At 35.5% G+C, this 27806-nt stretch overlaps 1 protein-coding gene across 2 annotated transcripts; it reads left to right on the top strand.

The window, feature by feature from the left end:
• The first annotated feature begins 1174 nt into the window (after nt 1-1174).
• On the top strand, nt 1175-27806 carry UBE2D1 (ubiquitin conjugating enzyme E2 D1). 2 transcript variants are annotated; one of them, XM_026713491.2, is made up of 8 exons: nt 1175-1387; nt 13708-13841; nt 15473-15536; nt 15635-15666; nt 18385-18462; nt 20336-20441; nt 23029-23122; nt 25084-27806. In XM_026713491.2, exons 4-8 carry the CDS (start codon nt 15658-15660, stop codon nt 25127-25129), a joined length of 333 nt encoding a protein of 110 aa, XP_026569276.1. In that variant the 5' UTR covers nt 1175-1387; nt 13708-13841; nt 15473-15536; nt 15635-15657; the 3' UTR covers nt 25130-27806. The 2 variants fall into 2 exon arrangements, with proteins under 2 accessions (XP_026569276.1, XP_087788466.1); XM_087932340.1 differs by lacking the exon at nt 13708-13841 and having other exon boundaries at nt 1190-1387.

Here is a 27806-nt window from a genome sequence, read left to right as displayed (position 1 = left end):
GCACAGATTTGTTATATTTGTTTCATTTTATTCAACTATCATTTAATGACATTTGCTGAATAGTTGAATTTCTCATAATTCTTTAATTAATAATTAAGTATTAATTAAAGCCATAGATAATGACTGGGCTTCTTTAAGGATTTATTTTATCACAGTAATTTGGACTTTGCTGACATAATTTTACAAAATATTTCAGATATTACATTTAATCCTATAAAATGACAATTTGATATAACTAATAATCCATACATTTTAGATTGGAGAAGATAACTACATATAATGCCCCATTTTCCCCTTTTTCCAAGACTAAATCTAACTCTCCATAGGGTTGAATATAGTTTATAGAATATCTCCTTAGGGTGCATATATAGTTTATCTGTATTTTTACTTTAAAATGATAGAATATTGTCTTGCCAACCAGGATATGGCTCTGGGATAGAGGCTGTTTGCTCACCTATGTGACTTAAATGAATGCAGAAGTTTTAGTCCCATCCGATTTTAATATGGCACTTTACTTTGCAAACTTTAAAAAAACCCACAATCTTGACACAGACTCAATTTAGTTGAGCCTCATCCCCCTCCCTTCTCCCTTAGCTCAGGTGACCCATGCACAGTAGCAGAAATAAATTGAAAAGTTTGCAGGGTAGTTAAGAGAGTCATCCAACTATGATCAAGGCAGCATCTCCCATTTCCAAGAGAGAAATATCAGTTGACAGGAAGGGATGCTGAAATTTGCAAGAAATCCAAATCCTTTATTCCCTAAATAGAGAAATGTTAAAAGTCTTTTTTTTTTCTTTCTCTACTTTTTCTTCCATTTCTTCCCTAATTTTCACTGTTCTCTTTACTTTTTTTCTTTACATTTCTAATGTTTTTACTTTGCAAAAAAATAAATAAACACTAAAAAAAAAAAACACTGAGTGCAAACTGTTAAAGCCTCCCCAGATTGCTCCCATACAGCAGCGGGTTCGTATAACCGGAATCCCCTCGATCCTGGCAACAACCGGCGCTTCCGATCTTACGACCGTCAACGTGAGAGATGTCAAACTGGCGGTACCCTCCCCCCGCCCCCCGCCCGAAGAGAACTCCAAAGGATGCTGCCTCACCCGCCCGCCGGCCCAGCTGGAACTACGTGTCCCAGAATGCAATTCGGGCGGCAGGAGGCGGTGGGCGGAGCGTGCCGTCTGCGAGTAGGAGCGGAAACAAAAGATCCGTCGATTGGGAGCGGAGCGGCACCTCGGCTCCGGCCTTAACACGCCCCGCGAGCGCCCGCCCTCCCCCTTCCTGGAGCAGCCGACGCTCTCCTCCTCCTCCTCCTCCTCGCAGCTTCCCCCACACCACGGTCCGCCTGCATTCCCCGCTGCCCATGGCGCTGAAGCGGATACAGAAGGTGAGCGCGCCCGAATGGGCCGGGGCCAGGCAAACCCCCTCCCTCTCTCGTCGGTTGGGAACCGGGTGAACTTGAGCTTTCCGGGGCCTTGGGAGCCGGGGGGGGGGGGAGGAGGAGGGAGGGGGGAGAGAAGGCAGTTAAGCCTGAGAGGACTGGGGGGGAGAGAACCGCTTTGCGTTTCGGGAAAGAGGGGGGAAAGGACACCGGGACCCGGGCCTACCCGAAAGGACTTGAGGGCGAAGCGGGGGGAGATCTGAAATAATGACTATTAAACCCCCCCTCCCCGCTTTTGTGTGTGTGTGTGTGTGTTTTAATTTTCCTCTTTGGGAGGCAGGTTCTCGCAGAGGATTTGGATCATTTGGCAAATGATAGAAACCTTCCCCTCCCCTGAAGGGGAAAAAAAAATCCTCCGTTCTCCTTCTGGACAGGCACCCTTGTTATTAAACCCTCCAGATTTTAGTAGAGAGGTCAGGTGAGGGGAGGAAATGATGCACACGGGTGTGCAGTTTTCCCCACAGCCGAGAAGAGAAAGGCAGCTTGTCCCTAGAAACCCTTTAGCCGGGGAAGAAGAGATTTGGAATGGCCAAGTGTGATTAGACGCATAAGGAATTTACCTAATAGAGAAATAAATGTTTAATAGAATGTCTGCTGGGGTAATCTTCCTTCCTAGCCAAATGTTGAAGCACCCAAGACCCGTCATGGTTTTTTTTTTTCTTCCCAAGCAATGATGTTCAGGATGCTTCCTGGTAGAAATTGAACTGTTAGTAACAGGGTTGTTTATAATGTCCCATTGCTTTGGAAAGGTTTTCCCTTTCTTGGGTGGTTGGCAAAACTACAACTGCTCCCCACATAAAATTATAATTGTAGTCCTCCACGTACAGCAGTTTGCTTGGTGACCATTCAAAGCTACAGCCACACTGAAAAAAGGTGACATGGCCTGTTTTTCACAGTTAATGACCTTTCTAGCATCCCATGATCATGAGATCAAAATTCAGGTGCTTGTCAACTGACTCATACTTACGACTGGGTTGCTGTGGGCCAAGATCACATGATCCCCTTTTGCGACCTTCTGAACAAGCGAAGTCAATGGAGAAGCCAAATTCATTTAACAGCTGTTACCAATTTATCAGCTGCAGTGATTCACTTAACTGAGGCAAGAAAGGGCGTAAAAGGGCGCAACATTCATTTAACAGTTGTCTCACTTAACAGAAATTTTGGACTCCATTGTGGTCATAACTCAAGGATTACCTGTAGTTTATTGCTACCAGATATATAGAGATATATATTTTAATTTTGGAAGTTTTTTTCCCTAACACTTTTCCTGCGTAAGAGAAAAAAAAAGGTTGTTTCTGTACAGGCTTTTATTGCATCTTAGTAAACATACATATCAGACCTGGCTAGGTTGAAGTGTGTTACAAGAATGCCTCCTGCTTTGCTATTATTTTTCAAGCCTTTTGTGAGGTTCTTGGAAGTGCATATGGGCAAGCTGTTGGTAGGGTTTTGTTTTTTTTTTCTACTTGGCAGTTTTCTCTGCCTAGCAGGGCAAGTGTAATTGTGGTTTGGAATAAAAGGATGTGATTATGTGTATTCCACTTAAAGGATCGACAGTCTGTCTTACTGCAGAATTAGTCTGAATAATTTGCTTCTTAATGCCTTATTTCTCAAACAGACTTGCTTGTACCAATTCTTGGGAAATTTCTGGTTTTAACTGGGTCTTTAAAGAAATGACATCCTTCAAGACTACACTTGATTAGTGTTAATTTTAAAATGTGAGAGGTTGATTTAGATGTTGTCATTTGTTATTTCTGGTGTTAGATTAGGGAAGATGAGGAAGAGCTCCTGACGTGTTAGCAAAAAAAAGAAAATAAAATTGTAAGTGATGACATTAGCAATGGGTGTCATTTAATGACATTTTATTTGCAAAAGTAGGCAAGGAAAAATTGCAGAAAACCATTATAATTACTGTACTTTGTCCAACCATGGGCAGTTAGTTGCATGTGAATTCTTTCTGGAATTCACAGTGCCAGCTTTGAGTCAAGTTGATTATCATAGGATATAGTATACCAGTCTAACCATACCCCCTTCTTGCAATTCTTCACTTTATGGGAATAATTTATGTAGCCACCTTGAATAGTCAGTTAATTAGAAAAGCAAGGTTTAAATCAAATTAGTTTTTAAAAATAGAGTGCTCAGGATATAAGTTATGTCAAGGCTGAAATCCTAAGTGCCTTTAAACAAGTCCTATCATAAGTATATTAAGGATTAAGCATGTTTACATGTGTCTTATATTCTAATTAAAAATAAGCAGCACTGCAACTTCTGAAAAATAGGAATTAAATGTGCTTTTAAAAATATTGGAGCCTAGACTGTTTTCTCTCGGGGACACTGGAATATTTTATAATATTATAAAAGATTATTTAGAGATATGTTGAGGCCATCTAGTTGGTGGCATATTTGTTTGAAAATGTAGGTGTCAAAATGTCCCCCCCCCCCCACTTGCTTGTATTTTTCAAGTAGTCCACCAAATGGTTAGAAAGTAACAGTCAAAGGCCCACTCTGGAAATGTTTCCTATACCCCAGATATGTATGGAGTTGCATGGGAAGAAAACATTTTGCCAGAGTAACCAACTTATTTGAAACAAATATCCTCTTTTCTGCTTTCAGCATTAACTTTGTGTTTCTAAATGTATATATTTTATATATAGATATCGATGGAAGGTTTGATTTAATTTCTGATTTATCAAAAAACCTTATAGAAATGGAGACTTTAAATCAGCATTATAAGATCACTGGTTTAAACTTCTATTTTTTATTATGTTCTTAAATCTGATGATTACATGATTTTAAAAATCTAGAGTGGTTAACTAGAAATGTTCTATGATTTTTGCTAGCCTTACCATGGGTGTACAAGTATTATTTTGTTAACTAAGCAGGGAACATTTAAGAATTGGATAACAGTTGTTATCCAATTTTATTGGATAATAGTTGTTATCCAATGTTATCCAGCAAATAAAAGTATTTGTAAAGAATTTCAGCTTTATTGAATCAGTCAAACTATTTCCCACTTGATTCATGCAATTTACTTCAACTAAATGATTGGTAAATAAAAATAGCATACATTATGTTAATTAAATGTGTATTGTTGCAAGTGGACTAGTATTTCTTACACTCATTGATATGGAAGAATATGGTTAGAATTTTGTGAAGTTTCTGAGAAAGATAAAAATCTGAGACAGTTTCCCCATTATCCTTCTGGTAATTGGTATTTAACCCATATCTGAAGCTCTTTTTTCTTTTGGGGGGAGGGAAGTCAAGGACTGCTCAAATGTCTTTCTTCTTGATGATCAGAAACTGAAACTGCAGTTTGGCCATGTATCTTTGTATACCGTGACTATCAAGACTAACATATTTGAAATTGGTGTGAATCTATTAGAGTTCCTAGCAAAACAGTATAATACTGTTTCTTGGTTAACCATTCAAGTATTTTCTTCTTCTTATCTTAAAAAGATTCCCAACTTCCACTAGCTATATGTATTTCAGCTTTCTGAAATCATCTTCATGATAGTATTTCGAGAGAACAGCTAGATTGATAGATGACAAGTGAGCGGGAACACTAGTGATAGGCAATAAGATATAAATATATGTAAATGAGGAAAATGACTTTGGATTATAGCATAAACTGTTTCTCTAATAGATCGAGTATTAGTTCATTTGTGAGTCTGCCAGCAGTACAGCTGTTTAATCCTTGGACCTGACTTGTTACTTGCAGCGTGCCAAAGAGATTCCACCTCAAATATTGAAAGATATACATTGACTTCCGATTTCTTTTTGGATGCATGCGTTAGGGAAGGTTGAGACGAGGGTTGGAGAGAGTAAGGGAGTGTACAGGAGGCACTATGTAGATTGGGGAAGGTGCGTTGGCATCTGTGAGTGGTGCTATGCAGGTAGGAGAGGCGATGTGAGGATGTGTGCAGGCAGTGTTCAAGAGGCACTGTACAACTTTGGGGAAGAGGCTTGGAGATGCAGCATAGATTGAGGAGTGTATAAAGTGACCTGAGGGGTTGGGGGAGTGCATGAGTTGTGGGAGATGTACCCCAGCAAAATACAATCTTCTCTGCCACCTTCCCTTTTAGTTTCTAGGGATGCTAGCATGGAAGGTCGCAAATAACTAATGTGTGATCCTGGGGTGTTTAGCAAATGATTGTAAGTGTGAATGGGTTACTAAGCCTTTAAACTGCAATAATGTGACCACCAAGTGCTGGGATGAATGCCAAGACCAGTTATATCTTTCATTTAGTGCCATTATAACTTTGAACAGTCATTGGATGAAGATTGTAAGTTGAGGAATACCTATAGCTGCTTTGAGAAGAAGTATTTTGCTTGCAGCAATACCATTTAAGAAGTGCCCCTTTCTCAAACATTTTGCAGAACATTCAAAAACAGAAAATACTTCTGCTTCTGATAAAGTCTCAAGGTAATCCAGAGAGCAAGAGTTCTGGATTTGAACTGCCTCCTGTGGTCCTTTAAAGGAATTTAGGTCTTTAGAATTATCAGAGAAGCCATAAAGATTGAAAAAAGACCTGAAAGCTTGAATAGAAGAGATGATTCCACCAGACTGTCAATCATTTGGAAGCCTGCACTCACAAACAAAAAAATCTCCACACCACTAGCCAGGCAAACACCTGGGCACAGATAGATCCCCGCTGATACCTCCAGCTCAAACACACCCCAACCAGGCACCCAGATGAAACCTAGCTTCCTAACAAATGATAGCCGTCCATTAACCTGGAGCCAAGCTGCACTAAAAGCCTCCAATACAGGAACACAATGTTGCCAGCCAATCAAGACACACACAAAAAAGCCACAAAACAGACAGAAGATATTAAAAACACCAATCAAGCAGAACACAGCAAACTCCAAGACCAATAAACACAGACCAAGACTCCCAACCAATCAGGATGAAGAAAAAACCATTCTGGCACAGCAGTAGGCTAGCCCCAAATTTAAAACTGAAACAACTGTAAAAGTCTGACTCATAGACGAATACAATACAGAAGACTGATGATGGCAGATGAGATTCTGCTGAAACGTCGCTACAACTTTAAAAGCACAACTATAATGACGTAGGAAAATACCCGAACAAAGCCAAATACCATAGATGTAAGTACCCGTGAAAAGTTAAGAAAACACACACACACACACACACACACACACACACACACATTTAAGACCACAATTTATTAAGCTTCAAAAGCAGGTATCTTTAATTTTGGGGGGAATTTATGTCCTTAACATTTATTGAGTAATTGTGTTTGGAAGAGATTTAGCAGTTGTAAACCAGGTAGGCAAATGTGTACAATTATGACTATTTTTTATATTTATAAAATATATTTTATATTTACATTCATACAATTTTTAATACTAGTTCATAATTCTAGCCCATTTATGCTACTCTCTTCCATATCCATTTTTTCATTGTCCAATAAGATACCGAAATTGGAATTTTTAATTATTCAAATATACATATAATTCAACTCATTTTTATTTATGTACAATTGTGGACACACTGCTACACTTCATTAATCCTGAGATGACTCACAATCCTCAATAAGAATTGAAAAATATTTAAAACCAATTCACAACAGCTAATATCATCTCAAGTGACATCCAATTTCAACAGATAACTCTGCCATCCGACACTTTGCAAAATAGCTCTGTCTTTAACATTTCCAGAAAGAAAGAAAGAAAGAAAGAAAGGAAAGATAGATAGATAGATAGACAGACAGACAGACAGACAGACAGACAGACAGACAGACAGACAGACAGTATTAATCCAGAGTGTAGTGGCTATTACCAAAAATTCTGTCTCTCATCAACCTCTCAGAGGGAAGGTACCCATAATATCCTTTTCCAGATTAAGCAAACAAGATGGGCAAGTTGAACTTTTAACAAGACAATCCTGGAGATACCTGGGAGTCAAGTCATAAAGAGCTTTATTAGCCCCAAACCAGCACTTTGAACAACCTGGAAACATTTGCAGTACTTGCACAATTGGAGCTCTGTGGGTTTAAAATCTTCCCATTTCTCAGCAGATGGGCTGCTGCATTCTCCACAAGGGCAGTTCATGTAAAATGTGTTATAGCAACTCCCTCTAAAGGTGATAAGGACATGAGTTGCTGTCACTAAAGGCATGTAGAGCCCCCTCTGGGGCCTCAGCTGAAACTGGCTGAAGACATCTCTGGCAGTGGCTTTAACTGAAGATCCAACAACAGCTGTCAGGTTAAGAAGTTTGACTTACAGATCTTCTCTTAATGGAAACTTCTAGACTTCGATCCCTTCCAGACTCAGTGCAACAGCTGATTTCCACCTGGTTTTTTTAGATGAATAAACATGTCCATCTTGCTTCAGTCAGTTTTTCCTCATGCAGTGTCCTGCTGCATCTCCAGTTAGGTATGGAAACAAGATTTACAGTAGGATATCATCAGCATATTAATAATAATCTAATCCCATGCAGCAAGTTTCCTCTTCCAGCAGCTTTATATAGATATCTGTTAAACAGCAAAGGTGAGGGTCAAGCTACTGCCAATTTGAATGACCCACTCAGGAAGGAATAGTATCCCTCCTCCCAATCTACATAGGTGGCCCAAAAAGATGCTCTCATCAGTGGTATTGACCAGAGTAAATGATGTGGCTTCTGTTCCATCCTGAGGCATGAATGCTGGCCAAAAGCATCCAAACGATCTGCTATATCTAGGAAACTGCAGTAGGACTTGGACATTCCCAATAAACCAGACTCCATTCTTGAACCCCTGATATGGAGATTGCAGCCCATTTTTACCATGGCAGAGTCTCCTATGATCTATTCAGCCCAGCAACTTTAACACCATTCAGCATCTGTAGCTTTGTCTGGATAACGCTTTTCTGTAATTCTGTGTTAAGCCTTCAGCTCAGAAAGTAATAGTTCCAGAAATACACAGATAACATAACAAGGTTGTTCAGTGTAATCTCATCTTGTACTTAGTTGACTGTCCTATTGATTTCAGTGGGCTTTGCTGTCTTACTTCAGGGTTAAAAACAGTGGTGGAGTGTAATAAAATCATCTAGAGGTCAGGTGGAAAAAGGAACATTATTGAAGTGGGTTATCAACAGCTTTCCTTGTTCAAATGTATGTGTTTTTTTTCCTTTATTAGGGTATCACTGTACCTTTATTTATTAGGATATCACCATATCTTCCATTAAACTATTGGTTGTTTTGGTTTTGCATTGAGAAGTGAATGTTACATTTTATACTTTGTTTTGCTAGTTGTTAGTATATTATTACATTTATTTGCTTCATACCATTTTGTTTTTATGTTTTGCTGGTCATTGATCAACTAAATATTATTAAATAATATAAGCTCATAATATGGAAGCTACCATGGTAGATAAAAATCAATGATTTTTTTTAAAAACATAAAAAAAATGATTTTTTTATTTCAATCAGATTTTTTCATTTCAATCAGATTTTTTAATTATCAAATTTATTTTAATAAAATGCTTTTGGAGTAAAAATATATTGTTTCTATTTCAGATTCATTAATAATTTAGTTTATTCAGCATGAAATGGAGCTTATTTACATGTATGTAGCATGTGGCTGAATATTCTGCAATATTTATATTTTTGGTAAACTCAAGGAATTCAAGCTCTGCAAGCTGAGATAACATGCACTGCATTGATTCATTCACACAATTTCATAGTAACCATGAGATAAATCATAAAACAAAGTTCAGGAATATTCAGTTATCCTATTGTTTTGCAACTCTATGTACACTACAAACTGTATAATTGTTTGAAAAGAAATGCATCTGTATCACCAGGCTCTGAGTGTGAGGAGGAAAGGCAAGCAGTAAAAATGAAAGTGAAACCTTCTAAGCAGCTTATAAATAGTAATACACCTGCTTTTAAAAATGATGGTTGTGGTGCACTTGAATTTTTGCAATTTAATGCTGACCTGATTTATGACCCACCAAGTCAAAAGAAAATTAACAAAGTAATTCCAACAGATACTGGTTAAAATTACAGGTTGTCCTTCTTTAAAGACCATTACTCAGCAACAAAGTTAGTGATGTGAAGTTAGTGATGCAGAATGAATGGTACTTATACTCAGTCCCTGATGTTATCGCTGTGATCAGAACTTACATCAACCACTTCTACTTCTACAACCACCCCAACTCTCCCCTTTTGACCACCCTGCCCAGTGGCATTCCTTGGCAGCAGTGGTGGTGCTGGTGCTGCTGAAGTAGAGCTTTCATCAGTGTCAGCCAGCCATGGCCAACCCTTCTGAAACTTCTTGAGAAGGCCACACATGGTTTGGAGAAAGATGGACCTTCTCAAGAGATTTTGGAGGCCTCAGAAGTCTCTTACAAAACATCATGACAGCCTTGGGAAAAGGCATGGTGCAGATACGGTAGCAGCTGCCTGACGTAGTAGGGCCAGGACGGGCACACCTCTCAGAAGTGGGAGGAAGGTGGCAGGTGGGTACAGCAGGGTCAGCAGAGCTCAGGTTGGTGAGGCTTTGTGCTGTGATGCTGGGGTGATTGGCCATGAGGCTTGAGCTGGCACTCGATGCCAATAGTGGTACTGGGGACATGAAATAGATGTCATGGGGCTTTTTCAATCCAGATGCTGCTGGGTGCCCACCACTGCTAAGAGTCAGGGAGGTTGGGGTGGGTGGTAGGAGTTCAAAAAGAGGCAGTCCCCTTCCTTACCAAAGTTTTGGGCTGGGAGGGGCCAAGCTGGGAAAGCGTGGATTGAGGTGGGTCTTTGCCTAATGACGGTGGGATTCAGTTAATGATGACAAAGGGAGCTGCTGGGATTTCTGTTGCTAAACTGCACACTGATGTGATGGCGTGCTCTGCAACTTATCTATCTCATGTATTCAAAACTATGTTTATTGTTATACCTGTATCTTGTAAGCAATTGACAAATCACATACATACTAAATACTAAAACTTTATCACTGAGCAATGGAAATTTTGCTCCCAATTACCATTGTTAACCAAGGAATAACTGCTATTTCTATTTGGTCGTGATAGGAAAACAAGCAAGTTGCTTATTTATTTTATTTCTATAACAACCTTTCTCAGGAAAAAATTCCAAAAGAATTTTTCAAAAAGAAGTTTTAAAATCACAACACTTCTTAAGAACAATAATGAAATTAAAAGTAATATTTATTTCAGAAGCAAAGTAACAAGGCAAACCTAAAAGCAGTCAAGTAGTTTGTTATTTTAACATCAGCAGTTTAATTTCTTACGTGGACAGGGACCATTAACAGGTACAATTTCCTGTATAATTAAGAGTATCTCTCTGCTTCAGTGAAGAAGATCTCTAGGAAGGTGTTCGGTTAGTCAGCACTTTAAAGATCTTTTATTTCAGCTGGAATTGAAAATTGTAAAGAGATCAACGAGTTTCCCACTGCCTACAGTTCTGTATCTTTATTATATGCCTTATGCTGTATTCAGCTTTCATAACACTTAGAAATTGGACACTTGTGGATTCTCCTTTGGGTTGGTAGTATCAGCACTTTGCATGAATAAGTTATTTTCTCTTCTCCCTGAAACTTGAGCTCTTGGATTTAAAAAGGCACTGTACTTTAGAAAGATTTTGCCATTGGTTTCTTTGGAAAAGTACACACTGAAATGACCTCTCAGGAGTGACAAGCAACTAGTTTTTCAGAATAAAATTAATTGCAAATAACCTTAATAGTTTTTCTAGAAGGTCAGGGGAATTATGTGAGGAACAACAAACATCTGGCTTTGTATCAGAATGATTATTTTAATGTAATTTAAGCAGTAATAAATGAATGTTGATGAATACTGATTGGTTATAATTTTAATGTGAGGAAATGGAAGGTCAGTTAAAAATCAGACGCATTACTGTGTGGCTAATTTAAATTGTGGCTTGTTGAATAATCATGGTTCATGCCTGGTTCATACTTATATTAAGCCAGAAACCATAACTCACAAACCATAATAATTAGGTTTACACATTGTGCTAATCCAAGCTATATTTCATATTAATACAATGTGAGAAATCAAACTACCATCAAGTTTGTAAATAGCCACCCTATAGAGATGGGATGTGCCAGGGAGAAAAAGAAGTGGAAAACATTTTGGACACCTCAGTTTCCCCAAGAAAAACATGGGAAATTCTAAGAAGACCAAAGAAAATAATTCCAAAGATTTTTTTTCTTCTGGAGTTGATGTTTTCTTTTTCAAAAATGGGTAATAGATGGCTATGTAAGATTATAAAAAATAGATATTCGTGACTATGTTGTATTTAATACTTATTGTGTTTAAGAACTGCTATTAGTCCTTAATATTAAGATTATACTAGTTTTGCCTCAATATTTTTTTTTTGCATATTGATTTCTAATTTTCAGCTCTTTTTTACATCTGAGCTATAATTAAATTAGTTTAGTCTACTGCAATATAATTTATAGTATTGTTATATTTGAGTATTTTAGCCATTTATTTCAAATAAAACAAAGATATTAAAACTTCTAATTTTTTTTCTTCTACACTGATTAATTGATTAAATATGAATAGCCTCTTAATAATGAAGCTAGGAATTCAGTAAAGTATTTATGATCTAGTCAAAAATTAATACTATTCTGACTGTGGAATTCAGTTAGCTTATTCTCTTGAAATAATAACATAAATCAGCTTTCCCAATGTAAAGTCACCCGCACCCACCCAATTTGGGTGAGCTTCCAGAATAGATGCGGGTGATGAAGATATGAAATCCCTCAGTTCCAATGAGATTCTCCAGTGTAAATAATATTTGAAAGCGTTAACATTTGGCTTTAATGTATTACTGTTCTGAATATAATTTTAATTTCTGACTTCTCTGCCTTTTTGCTTCACACAGGTTTATACTTAAGGACATGTATTTTTTAATATTCCAGTTTTAAAAAATGTTCACTAATTCGGGTAGTTAGAATAGTTTTTAACAAGTTTCTATTTGTACCGATAGTAGTGTCTAAAACTCAATTTTGATGTTTTATGAATAAACTAAACTTTACTAAGCTATTGATTTTTTCCTAAGTTAGTGCTGTCTTTTAGGCAAGAATTAACTGCTAAAAATACAGTTCTTAATAATTTGTGTAACTGACAGTGAACCCCACTCCTTACTTAGCACTGATGATGTTACCTAGTTTGGGTAATGAAATGTCTGCAAGAAGACAAGCAAGTTCAGAGAGCACCAAGGACCCCTCATGTCAGTCCTGAGCTACAGATATTAACCTTTATTAGTTTGTGTAAAGAATTAAAAAATTATATCCTACTGAACTGCTACATTGTATTGAGGGAATTAGTTTGTATTAAGTTGAATAAGACAATACATTAAAACATTTCCACTTAAATTTACAGTACATGTAAACCATGTATTAAAACAGCCAAGTTGATTGTTAAAGTTTGTACTGAAAAACAAAAACTTCCTTTAGTGCCAAAAAGAGAGATTATGGTAAATCACCCAAGATATTGCTTCTTTTGTTTTATATTGGATTTAAACTTGATTTTATATAAAAAAAAAAGATACATTATGCATACTGTATACTATATCTGAACTTGAATTAAGGGCGGGCAAGAATGAAATATATAGATCAAACTCATGATTGTCCTGGAACTGGATTTAATAATAATATATGTTTTGCTACATATTAATTCCTGTTCAAGGAAATTGCTTCTGTGACACTGCATACATTCCAACACATATCCCAACTATTTGGGCCATCAAATCTAACCCCATATTTCATGCAGGTATCCAGAATAAAACATCCTTGACAGATCTAAAACATCCTTGTCTAGCTTCTAATTGAACACATCCAATAAATTGCCTTCTCTCAGTAACTGGATTCACAGTCAAGCTATCGTTACTGTTGGAAATTTGTTTTCTAAGGTTCAGTTCAGGTCTGTCTTTATGTAATTTAAATCTATTAATTTTGATTCCTGTTACCTTGGAACTCCCTGAGATCAGATAAAGTCCCAGCCATCTTCTGTGACATCTTTTTAAGTATTTTAGGTATTTACGTAGAGTTTAGTCATATTCTCTCAAGTTTCTCTTTTCAGGCTAAATATCCCCAGATACTTAGTCATGAGACTTAATTTCTAGATCACCCTGTATCCTTCCCCACCCCTACCTATTCCAGTTTCTCTAAATCATTATTGCTACTTAATACTGAGAATTGCACATAATACTTGAGAGATGGTAGATTACTTAGAGAAATCTATTTTTCTTAACTTACCAAGATAATATTGAATTTTATTTCTGTTTTCTACAGTATTAACCTACTCAATTTTATGCCTGAAAATTTGAGAAGCATTTCCTTCACATCAGAGTCATGAAAAAAAATACTGAAGAGTACCAGATTCAGGACTGATTTCATTTCATCACTCCACTTGATATCACACTCAGGTAGAAGAATTATTGAGCAGGCTTCAGATACATTTCTTGGACCAGCTATGTGCAGTATTCATTGTCTTACTTTAACTGGTAATCTTGCTAAACAGGATAGTTTGGGTTCTTTGTCAAATACTTCAGTTAAATTAAGGTCTATTCTGTCTATAGCATTCCCCAATTACACTCAATCCATGATAACTACTGGTAATCATAGTTTTGTTTTTAAGGTTGTTTAGATCATCTTTTTTACAAAATGGTCTGGAATCTTCCCAAGTACCCTTTTCTCTCTTCTTGAAGATAAAGACAATATTTGTTCTCCTTCAGTTTTCTGGAATTTCATCATCTCTCCAAGAGTTGTCAAAGACATTATGTCACCCCTGATAATCAGCATAGTCCTTCATACCGTAAAATCTAGTTTATCTGATTCTGGAGATTTCATCCTGCTCCTTCGTCCTGCTCTTTACACTTGCCAAAGGGAACATCTACAAGAATAGGTTCTGCTTTTGCTCGGTTACCTGTTAGCATTTTGCCATTTTCATTTAACAGGCGATTCTTTACCTTTTGTTATGAATATAACTTGGGAAGGTCTTATTATTAATTCATTGATTTTTGCATCCTTCACCAATATCAGCTCATTTGGAGCTGTAGCTTTTCTGACAACATCTCTGTAATTCTGGGCTGAATAAATGTATTTAAAATATGTGAAAATTATATATGTAACTATCATATAAACTGAGCTCCTTTGCTTTCAAAAATGAAGCAGATGGACATGAAAAATTGAATCTTTTTGGTCATAGTAAATTGCTTACAAAACTCTTTCACAAACCCCTTTGGCCTAATCATTTGGCACCTCTGGAAGTCTGAACTTTCAGGCAGTTGGAGAGCTGATGCAGTTATGACTTTATTATGTTATGGCTTTATTATGTTAATAATTTTATATACTTTATAGTATAGTATATGGAAGTTCATTTCTGTTACAATATAAACTTTTAAAAAATAAATAAATTACAACACTCATGAATGTACAACATTAAATGAATCAATAAATGTATCTACAACATACATTAATATTTGTATGCTCTGTTAGAATTAAAGTTTGTAGACTTACTGGATTGTCCTATATATTTTGTATGCCTGAAAATCTTATCATTACCTCTTTGAAACTTATTGTTAATGAAATTGTACAATAGTCAATAAAACAATAACTTCAAAACATGGTAATATGAATTATCATTGGCTCTTTCTTTGACCTATGCAGGGGTTTGACTTAATTCATTGCAATGTTCTACTCAGATTAAATCATGCTCAACTTTTGCCTTAACCTTAACTCTATTTAATCAGGGTGTTTGGAAGTCTGTATTTATGTCTTTTCACACAGGCCAACAACTTTAGAATTGAAATAAAACAGGAGTCATTGATTGTATTAAAATGTATAACATATGCATTAAATCTCGCAATAGTGCTTAGTACTAATTATCTTAGTTCCACTGTGCATTCATTGAATTTTATTTTGATTAAAATTTATTTTGATTTTTTTAGTTGTAAATTTTGAATATGCTTGATCAAATCAATAAACAGTATCCAAATTTGGATAATCAATCTTGAGTTTGCTTGTAACCTTCCAAATATTTTTATGTTTATTACAGGAGCTAAGTGATCTGCAGCGTGATCCACCTGCACATTGTTCAGCTGGACCGGTTGGAGATGACTGTAAGATCTTTATAATTGATAGCAAAATAGTTTATATACATATCATATATAGTATCATTAAATACTTAATAAGATAAATAATACTTTGTATTTTTCAGTGTTTCATTGGCAAGCAACTATTATGGGACCTGTAAGTATGTAATTTTTATAACTGAGTTCATTTTTTTTGTTTACTTCATTAATAATAAACTTAAGTTTTAATGTAATTGATTTCCGCATGTATCTCAAGCTAAACTCTAATGTATATTGTTTAGGTTTAGCACAGAGTGATGTATGAATGAAGTCAGTGAATAAATCTTAGTTGGCTCTAAATAGTAATAGTAGAGTGTAGGAAGGAGGCGTTGCATCTATTCTGCACTCTAGCCCTACCCCACATTGTCACTTACTGGTTATCAAACCTTAGGCAGTCCTGGACATGCATATTAGGTTGGCCTCTAATAAAACTCATCTCATTCAGGATGTGATACTGGATGAGTGGAGCATCTTGGTATGTAGTACTGAGATCCATCTCAGCAAATAAGAAAATGCAAACTAATGTTATATTCTAGGAAGTTGCTATGTGGGCTTGTACTATATTCTGAGGTTTGAGAAGCCACATTTTATAACATCCTTCTTAAATACCTTTAACAATTAAATAGAAGGAACGCCATTTCTCACTGATAACAAGGATAAAATCTTCTGATTACAAAAATATATGTTCACTCTATTTAATATTCAGTACTGTACAAAAGTGTTAGGCAGTTATGCTGTAAATTAAGAATGCTTTCAGAAATAGAAGTGTTAATAGTTGATTTTGATCAATTAACAAAATGGAAAGTAAATGAACAGAAGAGAAATCCAAATCAAATCAATATTTGGTGATTAAATGACAGAATGTGTTTGTCAGGTCTTATTACATACATTTGATGAAGTGGACTCTGATCTATGGGCACTTATACAATAAATTTGTTAGTATTGTACATGGTACCATAAGTAAGTAACTAATTGTAATTACCCTTAATCCAAGGTAGAAAGAGGAAACATGGAAAGCTAAATGTAATATTCTAGATCTTGTGAAAATAAAATGGGAGTATAAGATACAAAAGGAAACAAAAGAGCTGAAGTGTCTTCAGTCTACAATATCACAGGTTGATTAAACAAATACTCATCTGCCTTATTTGTGGTTAGAGGTGATAGAGCAGAGAGAATTTGTTCCAGGGAAGAAGAAACAGCAACTTATAATAATAAGTGTTGAATTAGAAGTGGGGAGACCCAGATTTAAGTATGTCTTCAGGCTTGGAGAAGATCTTTCATAACACAGGACCAGAAATATTCTGTTAGGCCAGGCTAATTTTAAACGGGATCTGTATACATTAATTTATTATTTTAAGGGCTTATATTACACAATTGTTTTCAACCACAAATTCATTTATAATGCATCTTGCTACTTTATTCCTGATAAACAGAACAAGATTAGTTCAATCATATTTTTATTTGTAATTTTTATTTCTACATGCATGACTGTTCATGATTGTGAGCAATTCTTATTGATTAGAAAATGCACTTTAAATATTTAAAGAATCCATCCATTGTTTTACTGTGTTGACAGACCTTAATGGTCCTGCTGTCCATCTTCTGGTTCAGATCCATAATGATATAGTTTGTATGGCTATAGAATTCTCAACTCAGTCTTAGTAATTTTTAATAATTATTTTGCCAGTCTCTATACTGGCTGAGTCTTGCAATGTAATCAAGTTAAATGAATGGTGTTAACTGACAGGCCATATATCCTACATCCTGCTTTCTGAATAACTTTACTATAATTTATGTTATATACTCTATTCCATCATGCAGTCAAGGTTGATTGTTTTTTCCTCATATTAAATTACCATGTCACATCTTAGGGATTTTTCTAGATTCTACCTTCTGAAAAAAATTTCCTCCTTGAATTATGTCTGGCATCTGACTATTTGAAGGTTAAAAGCCCTTACAATACTGCTTTTAGCAAAATCTTTGTGAAGTTAGAAGAACTTTATCAATATTCAGTATATATTTACATTTTGGTTGTATTGATATTAGGAAATCTATCTACATTATATTGTTTTACTGCTAATGTTTTATATTGTGTTATATATTTATTTTGCCTATACTACATTTAGCTATTATGACTGCTATTCTGTTACTGTAATTACATTTATCTGGAAGGATGCAATCCCTCCTGTGTTTTGGTTCTTCATCTTTTGATTGCTTTTCTGCAGTAGGAATAGGAACAGCAGAGTGAATGGCTTACAGGACCAGGGCAAGAAAGGGTGGCAAGAGAAGCAGGGAATTTGCTAGTCCTGTCAACAACCTTCTATCAGCCTCTTTTTAAGCTGAGAGAAACAGCAAGGGAGCACAACAGAGAAGGAGAGGGGAAAAAATAATATGTGGCTCAACCACAGGATTTCTGATAAAACAGAAGAGGCAGAAACTATCTCCCCCACAGATCAGGCACTGAGATGGCTACATCCATGGGTCTAACCAACTGTCAGAATTTCCTTTTATTCCTACCTAACGCCATTTTAGGGAGAGCAATTGATGGATATTAACATATACTTTAAACCTGTAAGAAGTCTTCTTACTGAGATAGAGTTTAGTTGTCAGCATAAAGCTAAGAGTGCTGTCTGGATGATTTTTTTCTAAAATTGTATAAAGATTAAAATAGTGGTCATAATCAAGTTTTATTTTAAGAAAAAGATAATCAAGATTTTCTGCAGGTTTGGATGAAAATTGGCTAAAAAAATGACAGCAGCCTACAGTATGTACTCTGAATTAAGTAGTACTTTCATGCAAAAGATGGAAAGCTTTATTTATTTTGTTTGTTTTCCAGCCTGACAGTGCTTATCAAGGGGGAGTCTTTTTTCTTACAGTCCATTTTCCAACAGACTACCCCTTCAAACCACCAAAGGTAAACAATTTTAAAAAATGCCATTTGTTCATTTTAATATCCGGGCTTGGCCTTCTGTTCTGATGGGAAAATTTGCTGGGCATAGATATTTTATTAAAATAAGAATAGAATACGTAGATCAGAGGACAGAGCACTTTGAGACAAACACAGAAGAAATCAAAAGACAAATTAGTTTGCAATATTTTAAATTTGACATGGTGACTTCAGCCTTTCCTGTGTTGTTGTTTTAATCCATTTTAAATGTATGTCTTTTACAAGAGACTCAAGTTGATATTTGAGGTCCTAGAGAATAGGAAACAGATCCTACTAGCTTGAGATCAGCTTTTCCACCCGCACATTCGTTTGCCAGTGTTCATTTTAGAGGAAACCTAAGGGTCAATCTCTTATCTAAGGTTAACTTAGATCTTGGTTTTTGATCTATATATGTGATCTAGAATAGGAATTTTATGTACAGTGGTGCTACCAAGACTGGGATGTCCAAGGCTTCAGATGCTTTTGTGGAATCCACCCAAGCTCTTACCACTCTACTTCTCGGGTCTATGTTGTGGTGGTATTTCTCCCTTCTGGTATTTTTTTTCTCTCTAAAATCATATCGAGCCTTTTTTTCCCCTTTTTCCAGAAAAATTCTATCAGACAGGAAGGCAGGAATTGATGCATTGAACTGAATGTTTTGGATGACCAAGAGCAATGGTCTGAACCTACATCTACTATTGCTAACATAATGTGATTTTAATGTTTCCGTGGACTTGGAAATTACTCTGATAACATGCCTTTAATAGAAAGCTATATAAAGATCCAAGGAACAGCTTAAAGCTCCAATCATTTTATGTGGTAGTGTATTTTACCCAGATAATTTGGTTATAATTGTTGTTGTATTAACAACAGAGTGAAGAAAAAGTATCGGATTCATTCTCTACCAAATTGCCAGGAAAAAAAAATCACATATAATCACATCACAGAAACTGAATTTTGACATTTTTGCATAAACATTTTATATTAGGGCTGTATGAAGTCTCAAAGGGGCACTTTGCTTCAATTGTTTGTTTTAGACAACAGATGACTATTGATTTTAATTGAATCAATTATACTATGGATGTATATATGTATGTCACAATTTTACATAAATGTATGAATAAAATACCATGTTTCATTATAATCAGCTATACATAGTCTACATCTAAAAGCAATACATTCATAAATTACAATTAACACCTTTAGTCCATTGAGTAACTAGGGCCATAAATTTATATTTCTAGTGCTAAATTGCCGAGCCATGGATTTCAATGTAATAAGGATGCAACAAGAATATGGACATCCAAAAATGTTAAAAAGTATCTCAGAATCAAATTAATACACATACTGATTTCTTTGGGAACATAATAATTTTAAGTCATTGTAAAGATGTGTATTTGAATAAATTTATTACACTTAGATTCATTTATTTTGCCAGATCCAATAACTCCTTAAGAAATCATCGGGAACTACCAGGGTTAGTAATAAAGTGGGTGGCTATATAAATGTTTTAAATTAATAAATTTCACCACTCATGATATCTTAGGATCTGGAAAAATGAATGAGTATGTGTTTTACGAAAATATGACCATGATCAGATTTGGGCATGAGGATAGCTCTGTCCTTCTAAAGAGAAGTTGAGCTATTAGATATTACTTAGAATATATAATGACTGACAAACTTTCTAAAAAACCCACTCAACAAATAGTCTTATTTGTTGATTTGGCATGGAATGGCTCTTTACTGCTCATTCATACAGAGATTTTTTCATTGAAAAATGTCTGATGAAACAATAAAATGGAAGTTATCTAGTATATGTGGTACAAACAATTGAATTTTGTTTTGCACTCTTACGTTGCAGATTGCATTCACTACAAAAATATACCATCCAAACATAAATAGCAATGGAAGTATTTGTCTTGATATCCTGAGGTCACAATGGTCACCAGCACTGACTGTATCTAAAGGTAATCCTATTTGTGAAGCATACCAACAACATACTGTTTTATGTGCATATTGTATAAGGTTTATATTCTATGAGGATCCCCTAAGTGAGATAATTAAATAACCAAGCCTGAATTTGTTACTGTATATTGGGCATAAGACCATTGCTGTTGTCCTGGGTGGAGATTTTAAACTATGATCAAAATTGGTGATTGTAGGGATCAGATTAGAGCCTTCAAGAAGAAGGATGCTTGCATAATCTGAGAGAACTCTTCTGGGAAAAGATCTGGAAATCAGGAGACCATTATATAGTAGTTGTGAAACTTCACTAGACAGCAAAATTCATTGTAAAAAGATTGAATGTATAGTTTTCAGTCCAGGGATACTCCAGTAACAAAGTCCAGTGTCAAAAACAGTTCAGTATCAGACTTACATCAATTCAGGAATAGCAGTCTATTAGAAGGAACAGCAATACTCTCTAACAGAAGGAAACAGAGAGACTCACTGAGACACACTCTCTTCTGAGACTAAGACCAAAGACAACCCAGGTTTCTGGCTCCATCTTATGGCTGTTTGAAAAACCACATCCAATTACACTTTTATGATTCTCTTAAACAGACAGTTTTAAAATGTCTATCCTGGTTTATATATTGTCCAATCCAAATAGCTGTTAGGTGACTTATATTCCTAACATAGTAACTTTAAAAAAATCAGTTTGAAAGCATAATTTAGCTTGACACTGTTTAATCTGCACACAGCTCACGAGCATTTGTGTCTTTTTATAAAATTTGTTAGTTGGAAAAGTGCTACTAGATTCCTGATTTTTTTTTGCAATAAAATTCATTATTAGATATATTAAATAAATAAATAAATAAATACATACATACATACATACATACATACATACATACATACTTTAACAAATAGCTTCTGAAATTTCCAAATCATTTTTGATGCCAGAAGCAATAGGAGAAACTGGAGATAGAGGAATACCGTTCCATGTCATTTGTACTAGGTTCTGAGGGATTAATTGGAATAAACATTAGGAAGATCTAACTGAGAGACAAAGCCATAAGCTATGACAATTTACATAGCTGGGAAAAACCCTGTTATATTTGGATAACTAAGAACTACATGTTAGACAATATCTTACCATCTGAAAAGCAACACTTTACTCCTTAATCTTAATTTTACTCATTTTTTGAACTATTCTCTAGTGATGATGTCAACTCCATGCTTAGGAACCAAAATACTGAGTTTCTAGAAGGTACAGTGGAGTTATTTTGGTGGCAGTAGTTTAAGGTTTTATTATATAATGTAGCACTCAGTTTCATACACTTAGATCTCTGGTATTAAGAATGAAAAATAATAGAATAATAGAATTTTACACAATTTTGTTTTATTCCTCTGTTATTGTCACCCACCCAAAAGTTACCCATATTCTTTATCTACAAAGAAACACAACTTAATTGAATGGAGCAATTCCACAGTTATTTAAAATCTGCACCATAACTTTCCAAGGTGTGCCTTTCAGATAGAAGCCCTGTGTTATATAGTTAGCGCATGGAAAGAATTTAGACGAGGTTGCCTTCAATTTAAATATCCTTTGCCTATGGAAATTCAACTTCAAGTTGCCACTCATATAATGTGTAGAACTTTTTTCCCAACTTCAGTACTTTGAATTTTAGATACCTCATTTATTCTTAAATAAATACTTAAAGTATTATAAGTGTTAAAGTAACTTAAATATTTAAAATACTTCCTAATAGCCAGATACGTGCTTTTAAAACAATCAGCTCAGAGGAGGGGAACTTGCCTCACTAGAAGTATAATGTCATTTATACTTCTTAAACTACTATGCCTAACCAGTTTTTAAAATATTTGGGAAAGGGAGGCACGCTAGCCAAGAGGAGATACAGAAACAGCCCATTTTAAATTAGTTGTATTTTTAAGACACTAACTCCTCTATTAGTATTTTGTTTCTTAAAAATGAAAGGATTGCCAAAATTAGTTTCGTGGTAAACTCTTGGCTTTTTTTTTTTTTATTGAAAAAATGTACCGTATTTTTCACACTATTACATGCACTTCCCCACTCCCCCAAAAAAAGTTGGTGGAAATTTCTGTGCATCTTAAAGAGCAAATGTTGCCGAAGCCCCGTCCACCAACCCACTGGCCCCCACTCTTCGGCATCTGCCTCCCAGCAATTTGCTTCCTTGCAGCAAACAGCCGGTTTTGGGCCTCCACGTGCCCCATTTTCGGCCTCTGCATGCCCCATTTTTGGCATCCACGTGCCCCATTTTGGCCTCCATGCATCCCATGTTCAGCCTCCATGCATTCCATTTTTAGCCTCCACGCATCCCGCTAAGGAAGCCAAATTTCTTTCAGAGTAGGAAGCACCTCTGGAATTGGCCAGAGTTGCGATTATGTTAGAATATCCAAATATTAATGTGCAGGGGCTAGTAAATCTGAGGAGCAGCTAGTTTCCTCAAATATTGGAAAACAGGAACTATTAAATTATGAAACAGATGAAAAGTGAGTAGCTATTTTTGCAGCCTAATTAGTATCTTACATCATGAAAATTCTAATTGATTATTTTTACTTTCCCTCTAGTGCTTTTGTCCATATGCTCTCTACTTTGTGACCCTAATCCAGATGACCCTTTAGTACCAGATATTGCACAAATCTACAAGTCAGACAAGGAAAAGTATGTATAAATATTACTTCAAAAATTGTAAGCCACTAGTTTGTTCTTTTCTGTTTTTTTCCTCGCACCACAAAGATCTTGATAAAATTATTCAGTTATTTTACTAGACATTTCCCCCAATCAAGAAGTTTGACTTCTTGTTTTAAAACCGCACTCGTGGTTTTCAGTTTCCCTTAATATATGTTCAGCATGTAAGTTGAAGGGGAAAGGATACAGCCATATCTCATATGTTTCTCATATTGGTCTGAACTATGGCTTTCAAACCTGTATAAAGGTTTCTCATGAGGACAATAGGATGTTCCAAGATTCACACTCTCCTAAGCACAATCCACTTAAATGTTTTTCTTTAATCTATGAAGCACTTATTGATGTACTGGCTGTCTTATTATCTAGCAGGCATCAGCAATAATACCTTTTGCACATTTCAATTTGGGTATGGACTTACCCTGTACATGGAACATTTTGCATAACCCCTAGCCCTGATCATTTAAACAGCATGAATTGACTTCAACTTGAAAAAGCCTTTATCTTTAACAAGAAAAACCTTTGAACGAAGGTTTAAACTGATTTAAATTTAAACTAAATACTTTGTCTTAAAACTGTTATCTGTTATGCTTTGGAGTGGTGAGACAATTGTATATGTGCTCTTAATCTAAGAAAGGTAAGTAAACAAATTGTATGAACACTTCAATTTACAAAGCTTGGAAAATGTTTCACATAGTAAACTAGCTGATTCATTTTTAAATATCTCCTTAACTGTCCTGATAAGAAGAGGAGAAAAGACATGACAGTACTTCATAGCATTGTCATCCTTTAGTTATTACGGGAGTGGACCTCATGTATTTCTTGAAGTGTTGACCACATATCAGTGTGGTACCACATACTTGCTGATGTGTGCCTGTAAAACTCCACCTTTATCAGAAAAAGTTGCTTTTATCAGATAAAAGTTGCTTTTATCAGAAAAAGTTGCAAATATAAGGAGCCTGTGTGGTGCAGTGGTTAGAGTGCAGTACTGCAAGCTACTTCTGCAGCCAGCTGCCTAGAATTTGGCAATTCAAATCCCACCAGGCTCAAGGTTGATTCAGCCTTCCATCCTTCCAAGGTGGGTAAAATGAGGACCCCAATTGTTAGGGGCAGTATGCTGACTCTGTAAACCACTTTGAGAGGGCTGTAAAGCACTATAAAGTGATATATAAATCTAAGTGCCATTGCTATATTGTTATTTAATCCATGTTTTATATGAGTGGTGTAGTGGCTTAGAGGTGGAGTTCTTGCCTCACAATCAGAAGGCTGTGAATTCAATCCTAGCTAGTGGCAGATATTTCTCAACCCCACATTGGTTGACAGGAAGGGCATCTGGCCATTAAAAACACTTGCTAGTTCCATTCAGTTGCCCAGACTCCACCTCGCAAGGGATTATGGGGTCATTAAAAAATGATGAATCCATGTTTTATATTTGAGCCAGCAATTTATATCTGGGTTTCCACCCCCTTGAGATCATCATTATAAGTCTGGGATTTTTTTTCATCCAAATCCTTATTTGTCCATGGAAATCATCAACACATTCTGTATTCTAGCTGTTACAAATCAGTCCAGTTAAAATGGTTCCTCCAAAATGCTTGATTTTTTTTTATCCCACTATGACCAGCTAAGTTGGTACAAACCAATCTTTAAATTTCTTTAAATTTCTGCAGTACCAAACAGATATCTATTTTTTTCCAGTAGATTAGAAAACCATGACTATTTTAAGCCAGCTTTCCCAGTTGCATGCCTTCATTGTGTGTTAGAATTGCAGCTCCCAGAATCTCTCAGCATGATTGTTTTCATAGGAATTCTGGATGTTGCAATATGACTGAAGAAGGCTTTTGTAAGCGCTTGTATCTTGTCATTGATTGTATTTGAAATGTGATACAGCTGTGAATCATAAGCTTGTATATTTTCACTGTTTTTTTCTTGGACAGATATAACAGACATGCAAGAGAATGGACACAGAAATATGCAATGTAAACTTTGAAGACATTTTCTTATATACCAGAGTACTGTAAATTTTAGGGTTTTTCAAAATTAGAAGTAAATGGAGCACAGTTTACTGTTTTCAGTGTACCATGAAGCCCTTTTTGATTTTTACCCATATAAGTGTGTTTCTGGAACAAGGAAATTAACTACAAAAATTAACCTGAAGACTGTGACGAGAGTATTTATCCTTTCTGTATGCTTTGCAAAAGACATTTATTATGTTTTTTAAAGATACTTGGACATCTGCATCTCCGGCCTACAAGATTCATAGTGCAGTTGTAGAGCAACCAAACTATTTTTGCTGAAAACTAGGTGGTACATAATAAATATTCTGTGTCTTTGAGATGTCAGTCTTGTAAGTCTGTTTGAATGTCATTCTTTGTTAGCTCATTGTATAATTTGTATTTTTTTACTGTATAGACTATATTTTATTTACCATATATTTCAACTCATTTTAGACTTTCTGCACAGTATTGAAAAATACAACTGCTACTAAATGAGTGAACTATTCCTTCCCAAAGGAATATTCTATAAACTGATAGACTTCTAAAAACAAACTTTGCACTCTAATCTTCAGTATGCTGATTATGGGGAAACACATGGTTTTGATTTTGTTGCATACTTTTATTGCAATGTGAACTAATTGCACTGCTCTGTAGAAAGAAATGTAACTAATTTTGTTCTATTCACATCTGACTTTTTATCCCATATGGGCAATATAATCTCTGACATGTTAACAAAATTGACTTGAAGCTTTTCCGTATAAATAAAACATGTTTTTTACTACTTGTCTTGGCTGTTCTTTAAATCTAGCACATCCTTTACCTGTGCATGCTCTGAAAAGATCAAAATATTGTTCAATATATAACGTACCATTGGGAATAACTGACCTATGTGCTTGAAAATGCTCCTGAGAGCATTATTGTAGCTTTTAAACAAATTACTTATTCATTGTATTCTATTGATCTAAGCGGATCGATCTTTTATCCAGTATAAACGATGTACCTTCAAGCTTGCAAAGTAGTTTGGAAAATGTGCTTATGATAAAAACAGTTGATTTTAGAAAATCTCAAATGCTTTTTCCCCCAGTTGTATTAACAATATTTTGATCTGATATGCTAAAGCCAGTATGTGTATACTGCATGTTTGGGGAAAAACAGCCTTTGGTTCCTTACAGATAAGTGCATTATTTTTTTAATGTAGATTTTGTGGTACTAAACCAGTATGAAATGCATCTTAATTTGTAGCTGAAATAATTCTAAAAATCAATTTAGCTAGAAGATTTTGCTGCCATAGATAAAAGTTAACCCTTTATTATCTTAGTGCTTCGCGACCCCAAAAGTATTCAAACAAAAACCCATAACTGGAATGCATCAAAATGTGGCAAACACCCCAGAGGCTATTTTTCTGTTTACTTGGCTTTACTCATAACCTTTTAAGCATTTTAATCTCTACATTTTTTTTCATCACGCTAACTGCCTATGAAAAAGTCTTTACTGAGCAATTTATGCATAAAAATCAGCAAGGCTTCAGAGGTTTTTGTTTGTTTGGTTTTACCTCAGTACAATCTAAAGATGGAAGCTTTATAAGATAGCACTGAAACTTCATTGCATTAGTGTCATTGCTTATTGTGAAACAGGCCATCTCTGCAAATAGCCAATACATGTTTCCATGCAGTAAATGAATCCTTCGCTATACTTGAAAAAAAAGGGGGATGCCATTGCTTGTGAAGCTATTAACATTCTGTCATCAGCATTTAAAAACAGTGGTAAAAGATTCTGACTTTCCACATTTTATCTGTATTAAATGTTTAAAATAAGTTCGTCCCAGAATATCCCATATTCCTTCTTATAATAGGCTCTGTGAAATTTGGTAGTTTGATTTGCATGGCTGTTAAGTGAAAGAGTGTTTAATCTGCTTTACTGAAATTATATGGAAGATGGTTTGAAATTATTTTGATGTTGTTATGCTTTGAAGTATACTTAATCGGAGGAATTTACTAGCCATAATGCAAAATCTTCAGGCTGAGCAAAAGGTGTAAATGAGGTTGCTGCTTATTGTTCATTGGGTTCTATGAAGTATCGTTTAAGTACCACAAATGTCTTCAGTTGACATTTAAAACTGAAGTTCAGAGACTGGTTTCATAAACTGAACTTCCAGACTAATCTTAATAAATAACAGTAACATCTTTAAGCAGGCATCTGGACTAGAGATTCAGTTAACTGAAAGGTGTTAAGAATTCTCTGTAATTTATTTGTTTTTGCATTTTCTGGAAATTGGTCATTTTGTTTTTAAGTGACTCACGATGGTTGGTTTTATCATCCACTCACCCCATCTCAATATTTGCTCAGTCCTGGTGCATCCATTATGGTGGCATAAATATGTCTGAATTTCAGTCCCTCCACCAAATGCCAGTTTATACTGTACAGTGCCTTAGCGAGGGCACTAACTGAGCCATCCCATTTTCTGTATAATCCTCACTTGACATAATTGGTATGACTAAAGCAAAGGATCTCTGTATCAGTGAAATTCTTAAAATGTAATCTTTAGTCATTCTAGTTAATGTTAAATAAGGTGTGCTTTCTAGCTACTTCTGATGTGGTATTTTTCTGCCTGAAGATATCAGCTGAGGCTTGAATGAAAATAAAATTTTGATTTGAACTTGGAA

The sequence above is a fragment of the Pseudonaja textilis genome, chromosome 4 (genome assembly GCF_049901715.1).
Source record: "Pseudonaja textilis isolate UNSWEBS1 chromosome 4, rPseTex1.2, whole genome shotgun sequence".
NCBI classification, from domain to species: domain Eukaryota; kingdom Metazoa; phylum Chordata; class Lepidosauria; order Squamata; family Elapidae; genus Pseudonaja; species Pseudonaja textilis.
The sequence above is the reverse complement of the archived record's forward strand: the minus strand, read 5'-3'. Positions and strand labels throughout refer to the sequence as shown.